Source organism: Patagioenas fasciata, chromosome 2, assembly GCF_037038585.1.
Source record: "Patagioenas fasciata isolate bPatFas1 chromosome 2, bPatFas1.hap1, whole genome shotgun sequence".
Lineage (NCBI taxonomy): Eukaryota > Metazoa > Chordata > Aves > Columbiformes > Columbidae > Patagioenas > Patagioenas fasciata.
Genome location: NC_092521.1, coordinates 59,792,568 through 59,811,543, shown reverse-complemented (window position 1 = coordinate 59,811,543; position 18,976 = coordinate 59,792,568). Strand labels below are relative to the sequence as shown.

Sequence of the window (18,976 nt, the reverse complement as noted above, 5' to 3'; positions counted from 1 at the left end):
AAAAGCAAGATTCCCTGACTGAGCAGAAAAAAAAGGAGAGGTAGTGTAATGAAGTCAATAAGTTAAATTTTTCTTCTTTTTTCCCTTATTTTTTTATTCAAGCATTCTTAGCTTTGACCAGCTATATGTAAAAAAAATAAGAAGGGGAAAATAAACAAAACAAAAAACCCCAATAACAATACACACACATAAAACAAATTTAAAACAAACAAACAAGAAACAAAAACCAACAGAAAACTGGTTTCCTAAGTTTCATAGGAAAGAAAAGATGAAATACATTTATTTCTGAAATGTAACAACTCTCTCATTGTTATAAATATGTAATTTAATTTACTGCTTAATGAAAACCATGAGGGGAGACATTGCATTTTGTAAACTTGTCTAATTGCGAGAATGATAGTCAGAATGGTGTTAATGTCCAATATGCATTTCAAGACATTCAGTCTGTTACAAATAACCTCCAGTGACTTTAAGATAAAAGACAACACTGAGAAATTCACCATAAAAAGAAGGAAGTATTCTAACTAGTATAGGTAATGATTTTTACAATTCCATGAAAAATTGCGGGTTTCATCATTTTGGTCTCATCATTGAGGTTGAGGTTGAATGACTGAAAAGATATACTCCAACTAGGCCTTCTATTATTTTATCATTAGAATATATCCCTTCATAAACTATTATGTTAAGATATTCATTATGTTAAACCTATTTTTTTGAAAGATACAGGCCAATATAAATATGTACCCTTAAGTGAAATAAAAATCTTGTCTTAATTAAGAAAAATACAATACAAAGTAGCTGAATATACACGTATGTCAGCAAAACCTATAGGTTTTCCAGTTTTATGATTGCTATAAAATGTGTAATTCAAAATTTTTATACAATCTTTGAAAATCTTATCACTACAATTTACAGACCCACTCAAGAATTAGAAAATAGGAGATAAAATATTAAACTTAAATGAAAAATTAGAAGCATACCATTATCACATGCAAATGACAAATTAGTTTTTAAATCTGGTCTTTGACTTTCATCTTCCTCTTGTCATGAATTCTGAATTAAATATTTCTGAAACTGGAAACCATTTGGTGAGAAAGTACTAAAAGGCTCAGTGTTGATCCATGCTAGTTTGTAATCTAGTAATTTTTTTTCCTTGTTATTATTAAAAATGAGCAGAAATTGCAAGAGGAAATGAACACATCTGCAAAACTATCTTTTTTATTTGTTTTTAGCTCTACACTTTAGTGAGTTTTGTAAGGAATTGAAATGAGCATTTCACCAGAAGAGTAATGAGGAAAAAAACCCTTATAAAACCAGAAGTATCCCAAGTGGCAATTCTGACAAAACATATTGCACTTTAAAAATCTGTTAAGGGAGCGAATTGTGCAGCCAGTACTGCTTTACATTCACAATAACCAGCCCCAGAGGTTTGTGTTGAAACAAAGATAATTCTCCATTGGATGAACATTGTTAAATGAAGTATCAAAGTGCTTAGCAATAATTCCATAATTATGTCTTCCCTTGAGTTCTCTTCTGATGAAGAGCAAAAAATACATTAAAAACTCAATCCAAGATACCTGTGACACAAAACCATGAATGAAACAGTTAGTATAAGTCCTTACTATTCAAGATTCACTCACATCATCTGGACAATTTTAATATTCCTCCTCTGTACTGTGGTGCCTCCTCAAAACACCTCTGGCAGACCACATGCATTCAGATACAGGGTAGACAGATTGTTTTCTACTGTGATTGCTGTTGACATGGAAACAATTTACATCTCTGTTTGCATTTTAGCCATATTTGCACCAGTGAGTCAGCACAGCAGAAACTGGTAAGTAGACCAAAGCAGCAGATGCTGAGGTCAATACACAAACACAAGGTCCTAGGTTTTGCCTACTCCTGTGTCCCATAATCCACGTGCAGTATGAGGCCAACCCAAAAACTTAATTGGCCCAGCCCTGTCCACTCCTTTAGGGCTTTGAGCAAGGACTTTGAATATCTGAAGCAGAGCTTCCGATGTAGTTTCCTTAAGAATTAAGTGTACACAAAATCAGTCTGAACTACAGTGATATCAATTAACGAAGATGAAGAAGGTATCTGCCTTAAAGATGCATTACTTCTTTGAGGCAAAATGTTAAGGTATATTAATGCAGCTGCAGTGTTTGTCATTATATCTCCTTCCATTTATTTTTCTTAACCACTTAAATTTTATTTCACAACTGTACTTGTAAAGACTGTTCTAGCTAATTATTTGTGATGAGTTTCTGTGGAGCTTAGAGTAATAAGTCTGTCTCTTGTCAAAAGTTTTCTACTGTTGTACATTAAATTTGGCTGGCTCCCTCACCTCAGTAGGATGGGGGATGAAAATGAGAAACTTCATGGGTCAAGATAAAGGCAGTTTAATGAAAAAAACAAAGGCAACATGTGGAAGCAGAGCAAAACAAGTAAACAAACAAAACCCAACTCATAAACAGAGATGCATTCTCTACTTCCCACTAGCAGGGGATGTCCAGCCCCTTCCCAGGAAGCAGGGCCTTTGGAAGCACAGCCTTGGTACACATACAAGTTGATTTGGAAGATAAACATCTTAACAACAAATGTCTGCCCCACACAACCTTCTCCCCTCCAGTACTCTTAACTTTTATTGCTGAGCACATCACATGGTACAGACTACACCTTTGATAAGTCTGGGTCAATTGTCCTGGTTGTTTCCCATCCAAACCTCTTGTTCACCCCTCGTCTACCAGCCTTTGGGAAGGAGGTTGGAGGGACAGTCTTGATGCTGTGCAATCACTGCTCAGCAAATGCAAAAACACTTGTACATTATCAAGCCCATTCTAGGAACAAGTGCAAGCCACAGCACTGTGTGGGCTGCTGTGAGCAAGGATAACTCCATCCCAGACAGACCCAGTACATCTGCGTTCAAGTGAATAGTAAACAGATGGAACAAATAAAAATGAATAAACTTTACAATGATCTAAATATCTCTAGGAAGAATAAAATACAGTATGAACAATGTTTTTATTTGCCTGTATTGAATATTTTATGTTATTTTTCTTACCAAAAAAAAGAAAAGCATTTAATACTTCAGTTGCCAAAACTGTAACTGAGATTTTTGTTTCATAAAAAAATGTAATATATGTGTTTCGTATACCACATAAAATGTTTGTTATTAAGATGTGATCTGATCCAACACCTTCTCATCCAAAGAGCTGACATTTAAGTAGTGGTAATCCATTAAAACACAGCAGACACCAGAAACAAAGAGGTCTGATATATACAGCAATCTTTAAAAAACCATCTGTTCCTAACTGGAGATGAAAAATAGCTGACAATATTTTTCTCTGAATCATGAAGAAACAGGACCTTATGATTATGCAAGTTTAAAACCTGGTATTTTGTAGAATCATAGAATGGTTTGGGTTAGAATATACCTTAAAGACGTTCTAGTTCCTACTCCCCTTCCATGGGCAAGGAACCTTCCACCAGACCAGGTTGCTCAAAGTTCCATCCAGCCTGGCCTTGAAAACTCCCAGGGATGAGGCTCTCACAGCTTCCCTGGGCAGCCTGCTCCATGGCCTCACCAACCTCATGGTGAAGAATTTCTTCCTTAAATCTAATCTAAATCCATCTACTTCCAGTTTAAAACCATTACCCCTTGTCCTATTACTACATGCCCTCATAAAAAATCCTTCTCCAGTTTTCTTGTAGGTCCCCTTTAGGTACTGTAAGGCTACTACAAGGTCTACCTGGAGCCTTTTCTTCTCCAGACCGAAAAAACCCAACTCTTTCAGCCTGTCTTTATAGGAGAGGTGCTCCAGCCCTCTCATCATCTTCATGGTCCTCCTCTGGACTCACTCAAATAGGTCCATGTCCTTCTTATGTTGGTGGCCCTGTAGCTGAATGCAGTACTCCAGGTGTGGCCTCACTGGAGCAGAGTATAAGGGGAGAATCACATTCCTCAACCTGTTGGTCACACTTCTTTTGACAGAGCCCAGCATATGGTTGACTTTCTGGTCCTCAAGTTCACATTGCTGGGACATGTTGAGTGTCTCATCAACCAAGATCCCCAAGTCTTTCTCCTCAGGGTTGCTTTCCATCCATTTTCCACCCAGCCTGTATTTGTGCTTGGGATTGCCCTGCCCCGCATGAAGGATCTTGCACTTGATGTTGAACTTCATAAGGATCACACAGGCCCACCTCTCAAGCCTGTCAAGGTCCCTCTGAATTGCATGCCTTCCATCCAGCTTGTTGACCACATCACACAGCTTGATGTCATCAACAAACTTGCTAAGGGTACATTCAGTCCCATTGTCCATGTCACCAACAAAGATGTTAAACAGCACTGGTCTGCTGCTGGAGGAACGCCACTTATCATTGGTCTCCACTTGGACATTGAGCTGTTGACCAAAACTGTGTGACAATCCATCCAATTCCTTATCCACCAAGTGGTCCAACCATTGACTCCAGGTCTCCAATTTAGAAACAAGGATGTCATGCTGTACAGTGTAAAATGTTTTGCAGAAGTCCAGGCAGATGATGTCAGTTGCTCTTCCCTTATCCACCAACACTGTAATCCTGTCGTAGAAGGACACCGAAATTATGAGGCATGATTTGCTCCCAGTGAAATGATGTTGGCTGTCACCAATAACCTCTTATTTTCCCTGTGTCTTAGCATAGTTTCCAGAAGGGGGGTCACCTCATTTGGAGTCAACCCACCACAAACATGCTGTTTAGAGAGGTTGTGCTATCTTCAAAGTTTTGAGACTACACTGGGCAAAGCCTTGAGCAACTTGCCTGACCTCAGAGCTGAGCTTGCTTTGAGCAGGAGGTTGGACTTAAGACCTCTTGAGATCCATTCCATCCTGACTTGCTCTGTGATTCCATGATTTGCAGTTCTTGTAAATCAGAGACAGAAACATCTGGAAACAAATCAGTTCCCACCCTAGTCTTTGGGTCATAACTGTAACCAATACATCAGAAGATCGATTACATAGTTTCAGCTTACACTAAAATACAATTTTTAATTTTCTCTTTTGAACTGATATTCAAAAGTTTTGAAGACAATCTTATCCTATAATCATCTGCTATGAAAGGGCAAACACTTCACAGACTCCTTATCCTTTATGATAAAGAAACAGAGATGACTGAGGTCCATCTCCACCTTTCGATCTTGATAAAATGTTGTGAAGTTGTGTCAGTTAGAGGCTCTATACTAACAGATGGAGTTGATGCTAACAGAGTTGATCACAGGTGTCTAATATTCTCTGCAAATAACATTTTAAAGAACCAACAAACAAACAAACAAAACCCAGCACAGGCATATGACTAAAAGATATTTGAAGTACAGTAACATGCCTTAGTAGATGAGCATCTTTCTAGCCATATCTCCAACCTCAAATTACTTGCATTACCTGCTGATATGATATGGTATGATATGATGTGAAATATTGTATGATATGATAACTACTAGTAAAGGAAAATCTAAAACAGGGATTTGTTTTGTCAAGTATTTTAGAAAGGTAAGCTATATGTGTGAACTTCAGTTTGCTGTTCCATCACAGAAATTTAGAAAAATCACATAATTACATTCTAAAGCAGATCTCAAATACAGAATCTCTCTCTCTGTTAATCTTTTCCAAGATTACCCCAAATCTGGTCCTAATGACATGACTCACACCGCCATTATTCAACAGTATACACATATAAATGACATTAAGGTGTTTTGTTTTGGTTTTGTTTTGTTGTTGTTGGTGGTGGGGTTTTTTTGTTGTTGTTGCTTGTTTGTTTTATTGTTTTTTTCCCAGCAAATAATAATGTTACTTTCTCTCACTGCCCAACTTGTAAGATCAAGCATGTATGTTTACTGACTGGTTCTTTTTTTTTTTTTTTTTTTTTTTTGTTGGATTTGTCTTGGTTTAGGTTGTTTTGTCTTTTTTTCATGTGTTTTCTTGTGTTTTCTTTTGCTTGCTTGCTTTCTCTCACACAGCTTTCAGATTCTCAATGAAAGTGGGAGTCTTCTGGATTACTACTTAATTATTGGCATAGAAAACCATAAATTAAAGGAAATATCCACAACTAAGAATCTCTGAAAAGTTTGTCACTCCTTTTAAAGCAGTACAATAGGGTTTAAAAGTGAACAGATATTTAGGAGAATAAAAAAATCAGTAATAAGTCTCTTTCTTCAGTTCTTTCTTCCCTACAAAGAGATCCAATATTCAGCAAGACAGAGAAATTATTTATCTCACAGATTTTTTTTACTTTGACCTTTGTCACAACTCTGCAGCTACCCAAGCTTACATAATCTCTTCTGTTCCTCCCAGTCCTCTTGCTCCCTAATCTTGTCAGACTTGTCATTTCCACCTGATCCTTTTAAAAATGAAAAGATATGTCTTTCTGTTTCTGTACACTACAGAAATTCAAAGTCACTGTGTTCGAATTGTTCAGGTCCAAGATGCAGACAGGGCTTTTTCTTCAACAACACTTGTTTTAGGGACACATGTTGACATTATGAAATGTTAATTCTTTTGCGGAATGCTCCCCAAGTAATCAAACTAAGGAATGCACATCCCTTATTTTTAACCAGCAGCTTACTTTGTGCATTTTGTTGATCATAATTCACTTTAGCTAGCGTTGCTTTATTTTTCATCTCCAGAAGTCCCTGAATTTCTTTTACCTGCAACTTCAGTCTTCTGTTCTCTTCTTCCAAATTTTGCTTTTCTGCTTCAAGTCTCCCTCTCTTTCCCCACTCAGAGGTATTCTCAAACTGCAGTCTTTCCAGCTGGAAAGGGTTTGGGTGGGAGGACAAACAACCAAAAGAAGAAAAAGAAAGAGGAATGACATGGCTTAAAAAACCTATTCTTTATGGTCTGATACTAATAGCCTGATCTCAGAGTAAGGTGGACGTCTTAGAAATTAGTCCAAGATATAAGTTTTCCATATTTCATAAAATTAAGTACTTGAATTTGAAAATGAAAAAAAAAAACAAGGCAGTGAATGGTTCATTAATAGCACCTTTTCAAAAATAAAGCATAGGCAATATTTTAATATAGTAATGGGTAACCAAATCTTATTTGTTTCTCTGCTGTTGATGGACCAATGGTACTAAAAAATCATAAAATATATTGTTTTAAATAACATTGAGACTGATTTTGGTCTAACAGTGGCAAAGTTCACATTTTATTCCTCAAAAGGTAAAAAATCAGAACTTTTTTAGTTATAGTCTGTTTGCACTTTTGAAGGACTATAATGAATATTCACTAAACTGAAGAAATTCTAAAGTATGTCTTCAGTACTAGAAACTGCTATCGTAGCAACCAGAGGAAGGATTTTCAAGTTTTCACATTACTGTCTTTCTTGAGGTAACAATAATAGTCTTTAGGCAAATATTCTTTTTTATGGCCAATGATGTAACCTTAATTTAGGAATTAATTTATCTAATCCACGCATAGGACGATTAAATATATCAACAAAAAGACACGCTACAAAGTCATACAAAACAGTTGTCTGCCAACTGTTTTTATTTACTGTTCAGAGACAATTAGACAGAGGATGTTCTGTCAAGAATGTATGAAATATTCCTCAGATTTCAAAAGGAAAATCAGTAAAATGGATTTATTTTTATAGCACAAAACAGGCATGAACAGGTATTTATCAGAAAATTATTATTGACAAGTACTTACTATTAACAAGTTATTAATAACTGGTGCTTGTGCAAAGATTAGAAGAGATTAAGAAAGATTAAAAACTGATTAAAAACTGAAAAAAAAATCTCAACTGAGATGAAAACGAGAAGAAAAATGTTAATACACAGAAGTAAAAATTTTAAGAACTTTACAATTTTCAGTTCTGTGAGAACTAAAATCAATTATTTGATAAAAGTAGAGACTGACAATAGTGCAAGGCACTCCTTGACTGAAAAAACAGGTTTATCTGTGCCAACAATTGTTTACAAAGAGCCAGAGAGGTGTACTTTTTCAGATATTGGTTACTTTTATTTTAAAATCAATTTCTGGCAATTAAAAGCTACTGAACACGAAGCAAAGCGAATGAGGTATTACAGGATCACAGAAACATAATTCAGACCTTGTGAATTGTAACAGTGTCAAATGAAATAGTAAACTTGTCTGTTTATATGTTATTTCTGAGCAAATAAAAACAGCTAGAAAGTTGAAGAGGCTCATTCAGAATTTCAGAGAAAAAGTAGAAATGTTTTTTGGGTTTCTCTTGTAAGGACAAAAAACATATTCAATGGAGAATACAAGTGATTTTTTACCAAAAATGATATTTTTTTTAGATATTTCTCTAGGTAGTGTTCTACATATGATAAACTAAAGGATTCCCCAAAAGAAAGGTGGTCACTGGACCAGGCTCCCCAGGGAAGTAGTCACAGCACAAAGCCTATTAGAGTTCAAGAAGTGTCTGGGCAAGGCTCTTAGTCATATGGTTTAGCTTTAAGAAGTCCTGCAAGGGGCAGGGAGTTGGACCTGATGATCCTTATGAGTACTTTCCAGCTTGGGATATTCTATGATTCTATGATTCTGAATACAGAGGATGAGTACCAACTACTTCACTTAAACAGTCAGTTGTCAAAGAGGTAAAAACTGAATGGATTATGTTTAAAGACACTTTATTCTACCAACAAAAGACAATTTCTCATCATGGATCTCTTGTCATCATGGATTATTTGCTCTCCTTAAAAAGGAAACAACAAGAACAAAAAATTAACAACTGTCCCATCCACTCCAACAGCACTCCTAAAACCTTGGCCAGTCTTAACATCATGATACTGTTGAAGGGCACTATTTAGAAAGAACTCTCAAACAGTTCTTAAAACCGAAATGGGCCTTTGATCTAAGATTAGGCAAACTAGCAAGTAAGAAAGAAAGGAATATATTTATTTCATACTCTGTATCATATTGGCAGACTAACTGGAAGCCAATTTAAACTTTTTAAACAATTATGCTATTCAGCAGTTGCCTTTTCATTATGGACTTGTTCTTATATGAAAATACTTCACACTACAAAACTACTAGCTTTGGGGGTTGTACATCTGGGTAAAATAAAACATGTATTTTATATTCATGGTACCTCACAGTCTTTAGTGGTTATTTACCAAGCTAAATTCCTTAGAATGTGATAAATATCTGTACTGAGATTAAACAGGGCATCAGGGAAGAATACTTTTGTAACCTTATTTTTTGTTTTTTTGTTTTTTGTTTTTTTGTCATGTTGTACTCTCTGGAGATGATAGAATACAAGATATTAACACCAGTGCACAAGACAATGCTAGATGCTCACTTGTTCCTATCGAGATCTTTAAACTCTGCCCACTGAATTTCTGTGTAATAACTGGAAACAAAGGGATCACATAGCTCTATTTAGAACCAAATATTTTTTTCTTTCCCCTCCATCCTTCCAAATTGTGCAGATTTACAGTTGTTCAAATACCATCTGCTGGACTACCATGACAAAAAATACTTATTTTTCTAAATTAATATGCAGGTATAATGTCTTACAAGTACCCATGAAAGTTCTGGAACATGAAAAAGCCCTATGTTCTTGTAAAGCAAGCCATGACTCAAATTCTAAGCCTGAAAGTTCACTTTTTCAGAGTGATGACACTAATCAATACCAATTCATTTTTGTCAGACTTCAAGTGGAGAGAAAACACAAAGCCATCCAAGGTTAAATTTCAGTCAGGTAATTAAGCACAAGATGACTACCAAAAAAGATCTGATGTCAAAGATAGATTTACTTACCTCTGTGTCTGTAAATTTTCAATTCGTTGCACCCAAGATGTCTACAAGCTCAAATAACGATAAATTTAAATGTTTAATACACCAAGTACTTAAATAACTTTATATTAAAAATACTGACTTGTACAAAATCATGAGTAGACAACTTTAGTATAATTTATTTTATTATAAATCATTGCTCAGTGAAGTCCTATAACTCATTCTCTGAAATACTAATTTTCACAGTGTTAATAATCAGCGTAATCAGTGTTGCTTTCTTGTTCATTGGAGTCCTCCCAAACTATACCTTATGCTTAATCCAAATAACACTTTCCATATAATGCTTTCATAGGAAGTATTTGTTCCCTTTTGCCTCTTTCATCAATGTGCAAAAAAAACCAAAAAGTGTAGTACCAGATCCCAACTTTCAAATTTCAAGTCAGAACACCAACTTCATAAAGTTGTCATGGGTAATTTTGTCACTCCCAGCTAAAAAGATCAGCTTTCTCTTCAGTAGACACAATTTGTCTCCCACATCTGTGCAATGCATTCCTAATGCTACCCACACCCCAAAATCCCTGCCAGGGCCCTTCCAGCTTCCAGAGTCCAGCTGGCAGCACCCAAGGCCAGTTGGCTGATATCAGCTGTTGTAAAGAGCTGGAAGAAGACTCAGGAGAGAGAAGTCTTTCTTTGCTTCAGGGTTGCTTTTAATTTGAATATTCCAGACCCCAACCTTGACAGAGCTATTATATGTTGCAAATCTTTGCACTTAAAATGAACAAGAGAGGTTCACACGAGTGTAATACAGATCGCAAGAAACAGCTTTGATACGCCTATTGTTTTCTGAGGAACACAGATGTTCCTGAACTGACTAGTCTCATCTTTGTCTGTGAACTTTTAAACATATTTTATCTTGAATCAAAATTATGTCTCATATTATAAATTTTAATTAATTTAGTGGAAAACTGAAATATTGCTATTAAAAGGGCCATAAAGAATATTTTTTAAGTATGAAAATAACTGAAAATAATTGAATAATTCTTTGTTGGTAACATATTTGTTAATTAATCTTCATAAATTAAAGAAGGATGCACACATTTATTTTCATTGAGAGTTGAACAATATTTTACACTATTTTTTGTTAATTTTTATGTTCTATGTTAGTAGATAATCTAATCAAGTCATTACAACCTTTAAGCAGGATACTAATAATTTTTTACTCAATCATATTTTCAAAACTATTTAAGCACCTACTAACTCTCCAAGTACTATGGGTACTGCATTCATCAGGTGTGAGAAATATTTCCTATGTAAGTTCAGCTACTTCTTCCATGAATTAGTTTCACTCTCTTAATTTAATTGGGAACTTAATGGTTTACTGATTGTTCATATAGAAGCAACAGTATGTTCACTACAAAGGCCTCAGAAAACTTGTGAGCGTAAAGTACTATTACAGCTTGTAGTTGTGCATTTGAATCCATAAAAAAAGAAAGCAGCATTCCTCATGCAAAATAATTTATTTATTTACAGTGAGTCAGAAGTTATAATGTTACGTTCTCTTGCTGTTCACCTTACTTCAAAGATGAACTACAGATATTCACCATAGTAATGTCCCATTCAAGAATCACAATACTGTTTTTCTAATCAAAGGTGGAGGTACATTCCAATAAAACACACAAACTTAAACACTTTGGGAAGTTGCTTCTCTGTCATTCATGCAGCTGTCACAAAATGAGTAAGGAAATTAAAGCAAAGCAAAAATAATATCTGAAGTGAGCTTAGGAAGAACAAGCAAAATTAAATATTTTATGTTCTCTTTAATGTAATTTTGTGCTAAAAATATTGCAGGGTTATGTTCTTTCAGAATGCAACTAAGTCTGCTTAGGCCTTTTTGAAATACTGTAAGAAGGATCTTTTGTAACTGGGTGCTTCAGCTTCCAGAAAAGATTAAATGCAATGACTAAAGACCATGTTAGCTGTTAAGTCAGCGTCCTGGTTTTGTTAAAAACAAGACAAGTTTATCTTTTAGTGAATTTTTCCTTCAGTTAAGCCCTTCTTAGTAACTGCGCTTTTCTGAAGTTGGATACATGTTTTGGTAGACATAGCAATGGAATGCAAGGTCACTGATAAGGATGCATGTCCCATAAGTGAGAGGGGCAAGAGGACCAAGCTGAACAGGTGACTAAAACTGAACAACTCAGTATTTCATCCCATTCACGGGATACTTCGTATAAAAGTGGGAGAACATGAGGGTCTCATCCCTTTTTTCCCTTCTCTGACTATGGCCGACATCTGGGAGGCACCCTGCCTGCCATCCCTGCAAATCTGAGGCCTAGTGACTGACCTTGCATCCTCAAATACAGTCCCAGTTTGCTGCAGGGTCCAACCCAGGACTTCCGGGTGCCTGCCCTGCTGGTGCTGGAGCAGTTCTGAGCTGCCAGGAATTTCTACATTGGTTTAGTATATTTTGTATTATTTTCTCTATTTTATTAGTAGCACTAGTAAAACATTTTTAATTCTTTCTAATTTGCAAGTCCTCTCTCTTTTTGCCTCTCTTTGCCCTCCTATTGCCCTTACTTAGTGAAGAAGGGGGCCGAGGGCCTGGGGGGGAAAGGGAGGGGGTTAACAAAGCATCTGCTACGGTTTATTGTCACCCTGCAATTAAACCTTTACAGTCAGATATTTGAGAAGTTATTCCTCTCACTAAAATAAAGCAAAAAAAAACCAAACCAAAACAAAAAGCTTTGGGAATCTGTTTTTCTCTAGAAACAAGATTTGGAGTGTAGTTTCTTTTTCAATTGAAAATCTCACCAACCTTATTTTCCAGTTATGCCCTCCCCACCTTTAGGGAAAGTAAAGTCTTCAATTAAAACAACAACAACAACAAAGATAAGAAAAACAACCAACCAACCAACAACAAAACAACAACAACAACAACGCCCCCTCCCCCCAACAAGAGTAGTTACATATACTGATGGGGTCTGTAGAGCATTTCATAACTCTACAACTAGAGCTGCTCTGTGAGGGACGCATTCCCCATCACTCAGTTTGAATGACCCTTGGGATCTTTTGATCTACTACATGCTATGCAGTTTCAAAAGGCTGAAAACCACCTCATCCATTGTACTGTAACTTGTACAGATCCATTTTCCTTTCCACTACACAGCCAGAGAAAACAAGCGTTGTGAGATCTAGTACAGCAAGATGAGGAAAACAGCTAGAGGAGCTTTTCTCTATAAGAAAGATGATATTATATTGAAAATGCAACACAAGGCAAACATTCAAAGCGTGTTAGCTGTTTTGAATGGACCAAAATAAATTTTGTAGGTACATATATTTGTATAAAACACATACATGTATGTGTATACACATAGACATGTTCCTCTGTTTCTTTTAAGGGAACCTGGCATTTTTTCTAATCTTCCCCTTCATTACATGAAAAAAAAAATACATCCTTTAAATTAATCTGTTAAAGTCTTCTGTCTACTTTCACTTTTCACACTAAAGTATTTCACAGGAACAGTAATTCTTATATTTAATTTTGAAATTTATTACTGCAACTTCAGTTAAAAATGCAAATGTTACCTATCTCACATCTACAGTGAAAAGAATTTCAGGGTTTTTTTTCCCCATGTAAAATATACATTGTGATATTGTCCTGGTTTTGTTAAAAAACAAGTTTCTCTTTTAGTGAATTTGCCTGTCAGCTAAAGCCTTCGTATTAGCTGCATTTTCCTGGAGAACCAGATACATGTTCTGGTAAACCTAGCAATGGAATGCAAACTTATTGATAAGCACGGATGGACATCTCACAAGAGGGGCAATGAGAAACTGGTGACCAAGAAACTGACCAACGGTGTATAACATTCCATTCACGTGAATACTTCATATAAAAGTGGGAGATCATGAGGATCTCATCCCTTTTCCCTTTCTTTTTTCCTCATGGCTGGCATTAGGAGAGGACCTTGCTGGTCGTCCCTGCAAACTGAGGCCTAGTGAGAGACTGAATCCAGCTCCGGTTGGCTGCAGAGTCTAATCCAGGACTTTGGGTGCTGGCTCTGCAGTTGCTGAGACTTTCAAGATTGGTTTTGTATATTTTGTATTATTTTCTCTATTCTTATTAGTAGCATTAGTAAAACATCTTTCTCTCATCCTTCTTTCTCTCTCGATCGCCTGTCCTTAGTGAGAAGCGGGGAGAGGGAGGGGCAAAAGGGGGAAGTGGGGAGGAGAGGAAGTTAACAATACATCTGCCAGGGTTTGATTGTCACCCCGCAATCTTAACCCTCGACAGATATGCATATACAAAAATGTTTTAGATGGTCCCTGATGGAACTATAGATTCTGATTTATAAAGGGACTGAAAGCCTAAGAAACAATTTTCAACTTCTTGTCACACGCGAAAGAATCTCAGGATGTTTCATTTTTCCTTCAAATGTGAATATTTTCTCTCCAGAAACTCGCGATAAATTTTACTTTTCAATAGAAAGACCAGAATAATGGTGGAGGCACAGAGCAAGGTCAAGGTACTGTCAGTGAAGTGGATAATTACTAAGGTGAATGGTGGAAATGAAGTGTAGTGTACTGACCTTTTGAAACTGGATAATTGCATCTTAGAGCTAACTTACACCGTTTTATGACTAATATAAAATACAGAGGCTCTGAGAAAAACAGACACAGTAAAAGGTACTCCTCCTGGTACAGTTGATTAGCTGGAAAATCTTAATGCTGTAGTTCAGTTTAAGACAACAAAGCAGTGGTTAAGGCTCAAAAAGTTTTATTGAAACAAGATTTTTCTCCTTCCCTTCAGTAAAAGGAAGATGAAGTAGGATGGAGGATATCAATTAAGCTGCCCATCCATTTTTAATGGCAGTAATGGCAGCAAAAAAAAGGACAAGGAAGAACAGACATAACAGTTAATATGATTTCAAATGGAAAACAAAATTTTCCACACATCTCTCAGGAGCAAAGGAGATTAAGAAAGCAGCAATTTTTTTTTTTTGCTTTCAGAGCAATGTTTTGTTAGCTTCCTATACAACTTCAGAAAAGGTAGGAAAGTGTACTTAGAGAGTTATGATCTCCAGACAGAAGACAAGCATTATAGTGAAAAGCTGTGGTTTTGATTTGATCTGACAGGCAACGATAACATAAACAAAACATGTCAATTCAACCAGAAATTTTCTCTGCAAAAGTTTTTTTCTTTTACAAAGCTGGCACTTTCAAACAACTCTTTCAGAGAAAAAATCTCCAAACATCTTAAATAAAAGTTGTCCATACAAGATACTTCACATTACATACAAGGTCTTTTCTGCAGCAGAACTGCCTGAAAACAGAAAAGTTTAACTTATGTATTTACAATCCAAACTGTACTGAACCACATTAGAACATAAACTTCTGACGCTATTTGTCTTCACACTAATAAGCTGCAGACAAGCCAGATATGGCCTACAGACTTCTGACCCAGAGAGGCAAGAATTCTTGTTTAAATAATGAAAAAGAAACTCTGGCAGTCTCACTCAAATATATGTAAAACATCTGTATCACCTTACACAAATGAAAAATGAAAATTCAAAATCAATATGCTTTTTTGTGCCTGTAATGACTGCACAGAGCTTTTTTGGGTTTTAAAGCAGGATGAATGAATACACATTTTCAAGATTTCTCATGTCTTCACTATGTTGTGTTTGGAGGTCATTTCCACTCATCTACGCTACAAATTATTCTACAAACTTGAAGCAAGAGACCGACTGAACTCAAAATTAAGTGAGTCACAGGTTGATTATGAATTAGGGATCACATCACTCTCTAAAAAAAGAAAGCTTGTTGAAATAATGATATAGCTTCATAAAGAGAGTAGTGAATTTGACTCTTACTTATCTTGTCTCTACCATTACTTACAAAACTCAGCACAAGAAAGCTCTTTGTTTCCAAAGCAAATGTTTCTTTTCTGTAACTCAGACAGGAATACTATATCTTAAAAAAGTAATATCCAATGACCTTTTCAAAGCCAGATCCAAGAACTCAACAGGTGTGCAGTTTTGTCAGCCATCTTCCAAGTCCTTGCACATTGACAAGAAATGTGAGGATGGAGAATCTGCAGTTTCACAGTGGTACTTCTCTTTGTTATGAGATGTCATCACCTTCTAAAATATTGAATTCATTGCAGGTGCTAGAAGGAATGGTAAAAGTGCAATTTCCTTGAATATGATACCTAGATAGATTGATTCAAATGAATTAAAAAAACAAGCTCTGCCAGAGGAGTCTACCATCAAGCAGAAGCATCATATTTCTTCATTAAGAGTGCATTGTGAAACAACATTACAATGTGTCACATAATACTAGGTATGAAGCTCTTTTATCAAGGGTCTAAAAGAAACAGCATCAAACTGTTAAAGATATTTTGTTGGGGGAGACAGTGGGGGAATAGGATGAGTGGGTTATTTAGTTTATTTGTTTTGAGATTCTGACTGCTAGAAGTCTATAAGAGCTTGGTGACAACTACAAAAGCTCCTGGGTCTGAAAGGAAACCCATCAGCTTGCCTGCTTCCAAGACCAGTATTGCTGGCAAGCAAAACTATTACTCACCATGTGTGACACTAGGCACTTTTGCAATGATTATTTACAATGTATGTGACTGTTTGTAGAATTCTCTTTCATCTAAAAGAAGTAATCAAAGACTACCAGATCCATAGCAGCCCTTCCACAGAAAAGGGAAGACAAATGTTGGCGAACTTTTTATCTGACAAGTACTTCAATATTCAATAAAGGGAAAACCAAATTTACTCTGTTTTTTTTCTTATTGTGAGCAAGTCTGCGAAGAACACCATTTAGTCCATCAGAAACTATACTGAAATCATGATAAATGTTACTATGCCTGACGATATCTTGAGACACCAACCCCGCAACAAATTGCACTTTTTAATGAATGCTTATAATGATGCATGCATCTGAGTACTAGTATGTTTAGTAATCAAATATTTCTTCCTTCTGGTACTACTCAAATGTTTAAGTCTGCTGCAAGCTGATATCATTACACTATGTTGACATTAAAAGCTGCTAATTTACTGGAATTTGTTTTCCTCTTTCCCACCTGCTCACAGAGAAAACTCTTTTATGTCTATGAGTAACTTATCACAAGGGGTTTTATGCAGGAATATAAGTTGTCCATAGATTGATAAAAAAGTCGAATGCTGGAACTTTACAACAATCACAAGTAATATATGCAGAGAGGCAAAAACAGGTTTAAGAAAAGGAAAATGCTGGGAATGAGGTATGGAAATTTGTCCTTGATCACATGTTCAGAAGAATCTACTATGCATTCAAGGCAAAAAGTTTTTATGCCAATGAGTATCAGAGGGAATTATCCATGTCTGTCCAAAGTTCTACTTTCAGCAATTATCTGAAAATTAAAAGCCTCAAAGTAACTACTTTTGCCTGTCTAAACTTTGAGATCAGTAACAAAAATACCAACACATTATGCACTCATTTTTATGGTCAAATTATGAAGTGTTTTTATGTTGTATCTTATTCTAAACACAAGAGTTATTTACAGATTTCATGTGGAAAAAAATAAGGAAGACGACTAAACAAATACTGAAAGCTTCTTGTTGTATGCAAGCTGACTTCACCATAATCAGAATTCATAAAGAGACTGAGACTAGAGGAATATGCAAACTGTCAGCATCTACCAAGTTGTACAGTACTACTTACTTATTTCACATTTTCATACATTAATAACAAGCTATTACAAAAAATTTCTAAGAAACCAGATAGAACTAGGAAGGACTGTTAGAATAAAGATATATGAACAGATGCTATAGATAAAATATCTGATAGCTGTAAGATGTAAGGACAATATTGACAAGTAGACATTATTCTAGGTTTGCCAGAAAAGCATGTATGTTTGAATGAATACTTAAAACAAATAAAAGTATTATTATTTTTTTTTCTGATAAATCTTGTGACTATTTTAGCTGTCACTTCTCCTATTAAATGTCTGTTTTCATATTTACATAATTACATGACCTCTCCAACCCTGAGAGCCTTATTATCCCAGGTTCCCCCTGATTCAGTACAACATTAAATGAATTTTAAATACTGTATCCTCACTGGCCCCCAAAATATATTTTACAATTGATGGAGAAGAACAGAAAACCTGTCAATTAAGTTATAATTAGAGTTTGGATTTAAAACTGGAGGGAACCAGTTGGTTTCCTTCTGAAATCTAGGTCTACCAAATGAAATTAAAAGAAAAAAAAAAAAAAAAAATCTGCCTTACTTACACCTGTAGGAGAAGCCTGTATCTCTACTATCTGCAGGCTGAAAAAAGCTCTACAATAACAATATTTGCCAGTGCCCAAAAATTGGTAGTAACCAGATCGACTGAAAGGTCTCCTATCAGAAACTGAAAACACATCTTACATAGGCGATACACTGCAGTGCTAAAGTAATTACAGTTACTGAGTAAGAGCCTTTGTACAAGTGTATTTCATTTTGCAGCTAAACCCAATGAGCCTTAACAAAACTAGATCCACAGAAAAGCATCTACAGTCTCTTCAGGACACAGTAGCCACATAAAGCTGTGGTCCTTAATTCTACATCCTTATTCATAAGAGTCTGAAAGATAGTATCCTGAAGTATACTATACTATCCTGAAGTCCTTTATAGCAATAAACAAACAAATAAATAAATTCTGCCGCAAGGATTCAGGAACCTTGTAATTCTGATTGTATCTCTTCAGTCTTTCTCTAGTAGCTGATGATCAGCATGTAAAAGTGTGGGAAGAACAGAAGACATTTTTCAAATGTAATATCAATATACTTTTTTCTGAAATAAGTAAGCTTTATGAAGTGCTGCTTACAGTTCATTAGTGTACATAATCAGAAGCTACAGAGTAACAAAGTACAAAGCACCTGTGTACCTACCCCTACATTAACATCAAAATCAGCTTTACGGAAGACAAAGTGTTATCAAAAGGAGATTTAATTAAATTAAACAAACTAAATGAAAAACAAACAAATGAAAGACCACAAAACAACAAAGGTTCCCATTTGACTTTTTTGTTTTGTTTACTTCCTCATATATTGTCACGGAGGCACTCCAAAAGTCAATTCCAGGCAGACAACAAGTTCCAAAACAGACTTTATTCTAGCCGGAAAAGTGTAGCTAATAAACCGGCTAGAAACAGTGTTTATACAATTATTTGGCACTCCGACAACATACAATACAGGTTCGGATAT

The 18,976-nt window shown here is 35.7% G+C and overlaps 1 protein-coding gene across 8 annotated transcripts in view; it reads right to left on the bottom strand.

The window, feature by feature from the left end:
- The window catches only part of CCDC102B (coiled-coil domain containing 102B), a 161,437-nt gene that overhangs the window by 97,618 nt on the left and 44,843 nt on the right, over positions 1-18,976 (bottom strand). For 4 of the 8 annotated variants that reach the window (XM_071804280.1, XM_065831456.2, XM_065831455.2 and 1 more), the window contains one exon: positions 294-6,784. The exons of 1 other annotated variant lie outside the window; for it this stretch is intronic. In XM_071804280.1, coding sequence (XP_071660381.1) covers positions 6,512-6,784 — 273 coding nt within the window. In that variant the 3' untranslated portion in view covers positions 294-6,511. Of the gene's footprint in view, positions 1-293; positions 6,785-13,894; positions 15,907-18,976 lie in introns of those variants that run through there. 3 more of the 8 variants (XM_071804283.1, XM_071804279.1, XM_071804284.1) reach the window with 3 other exon arrangements.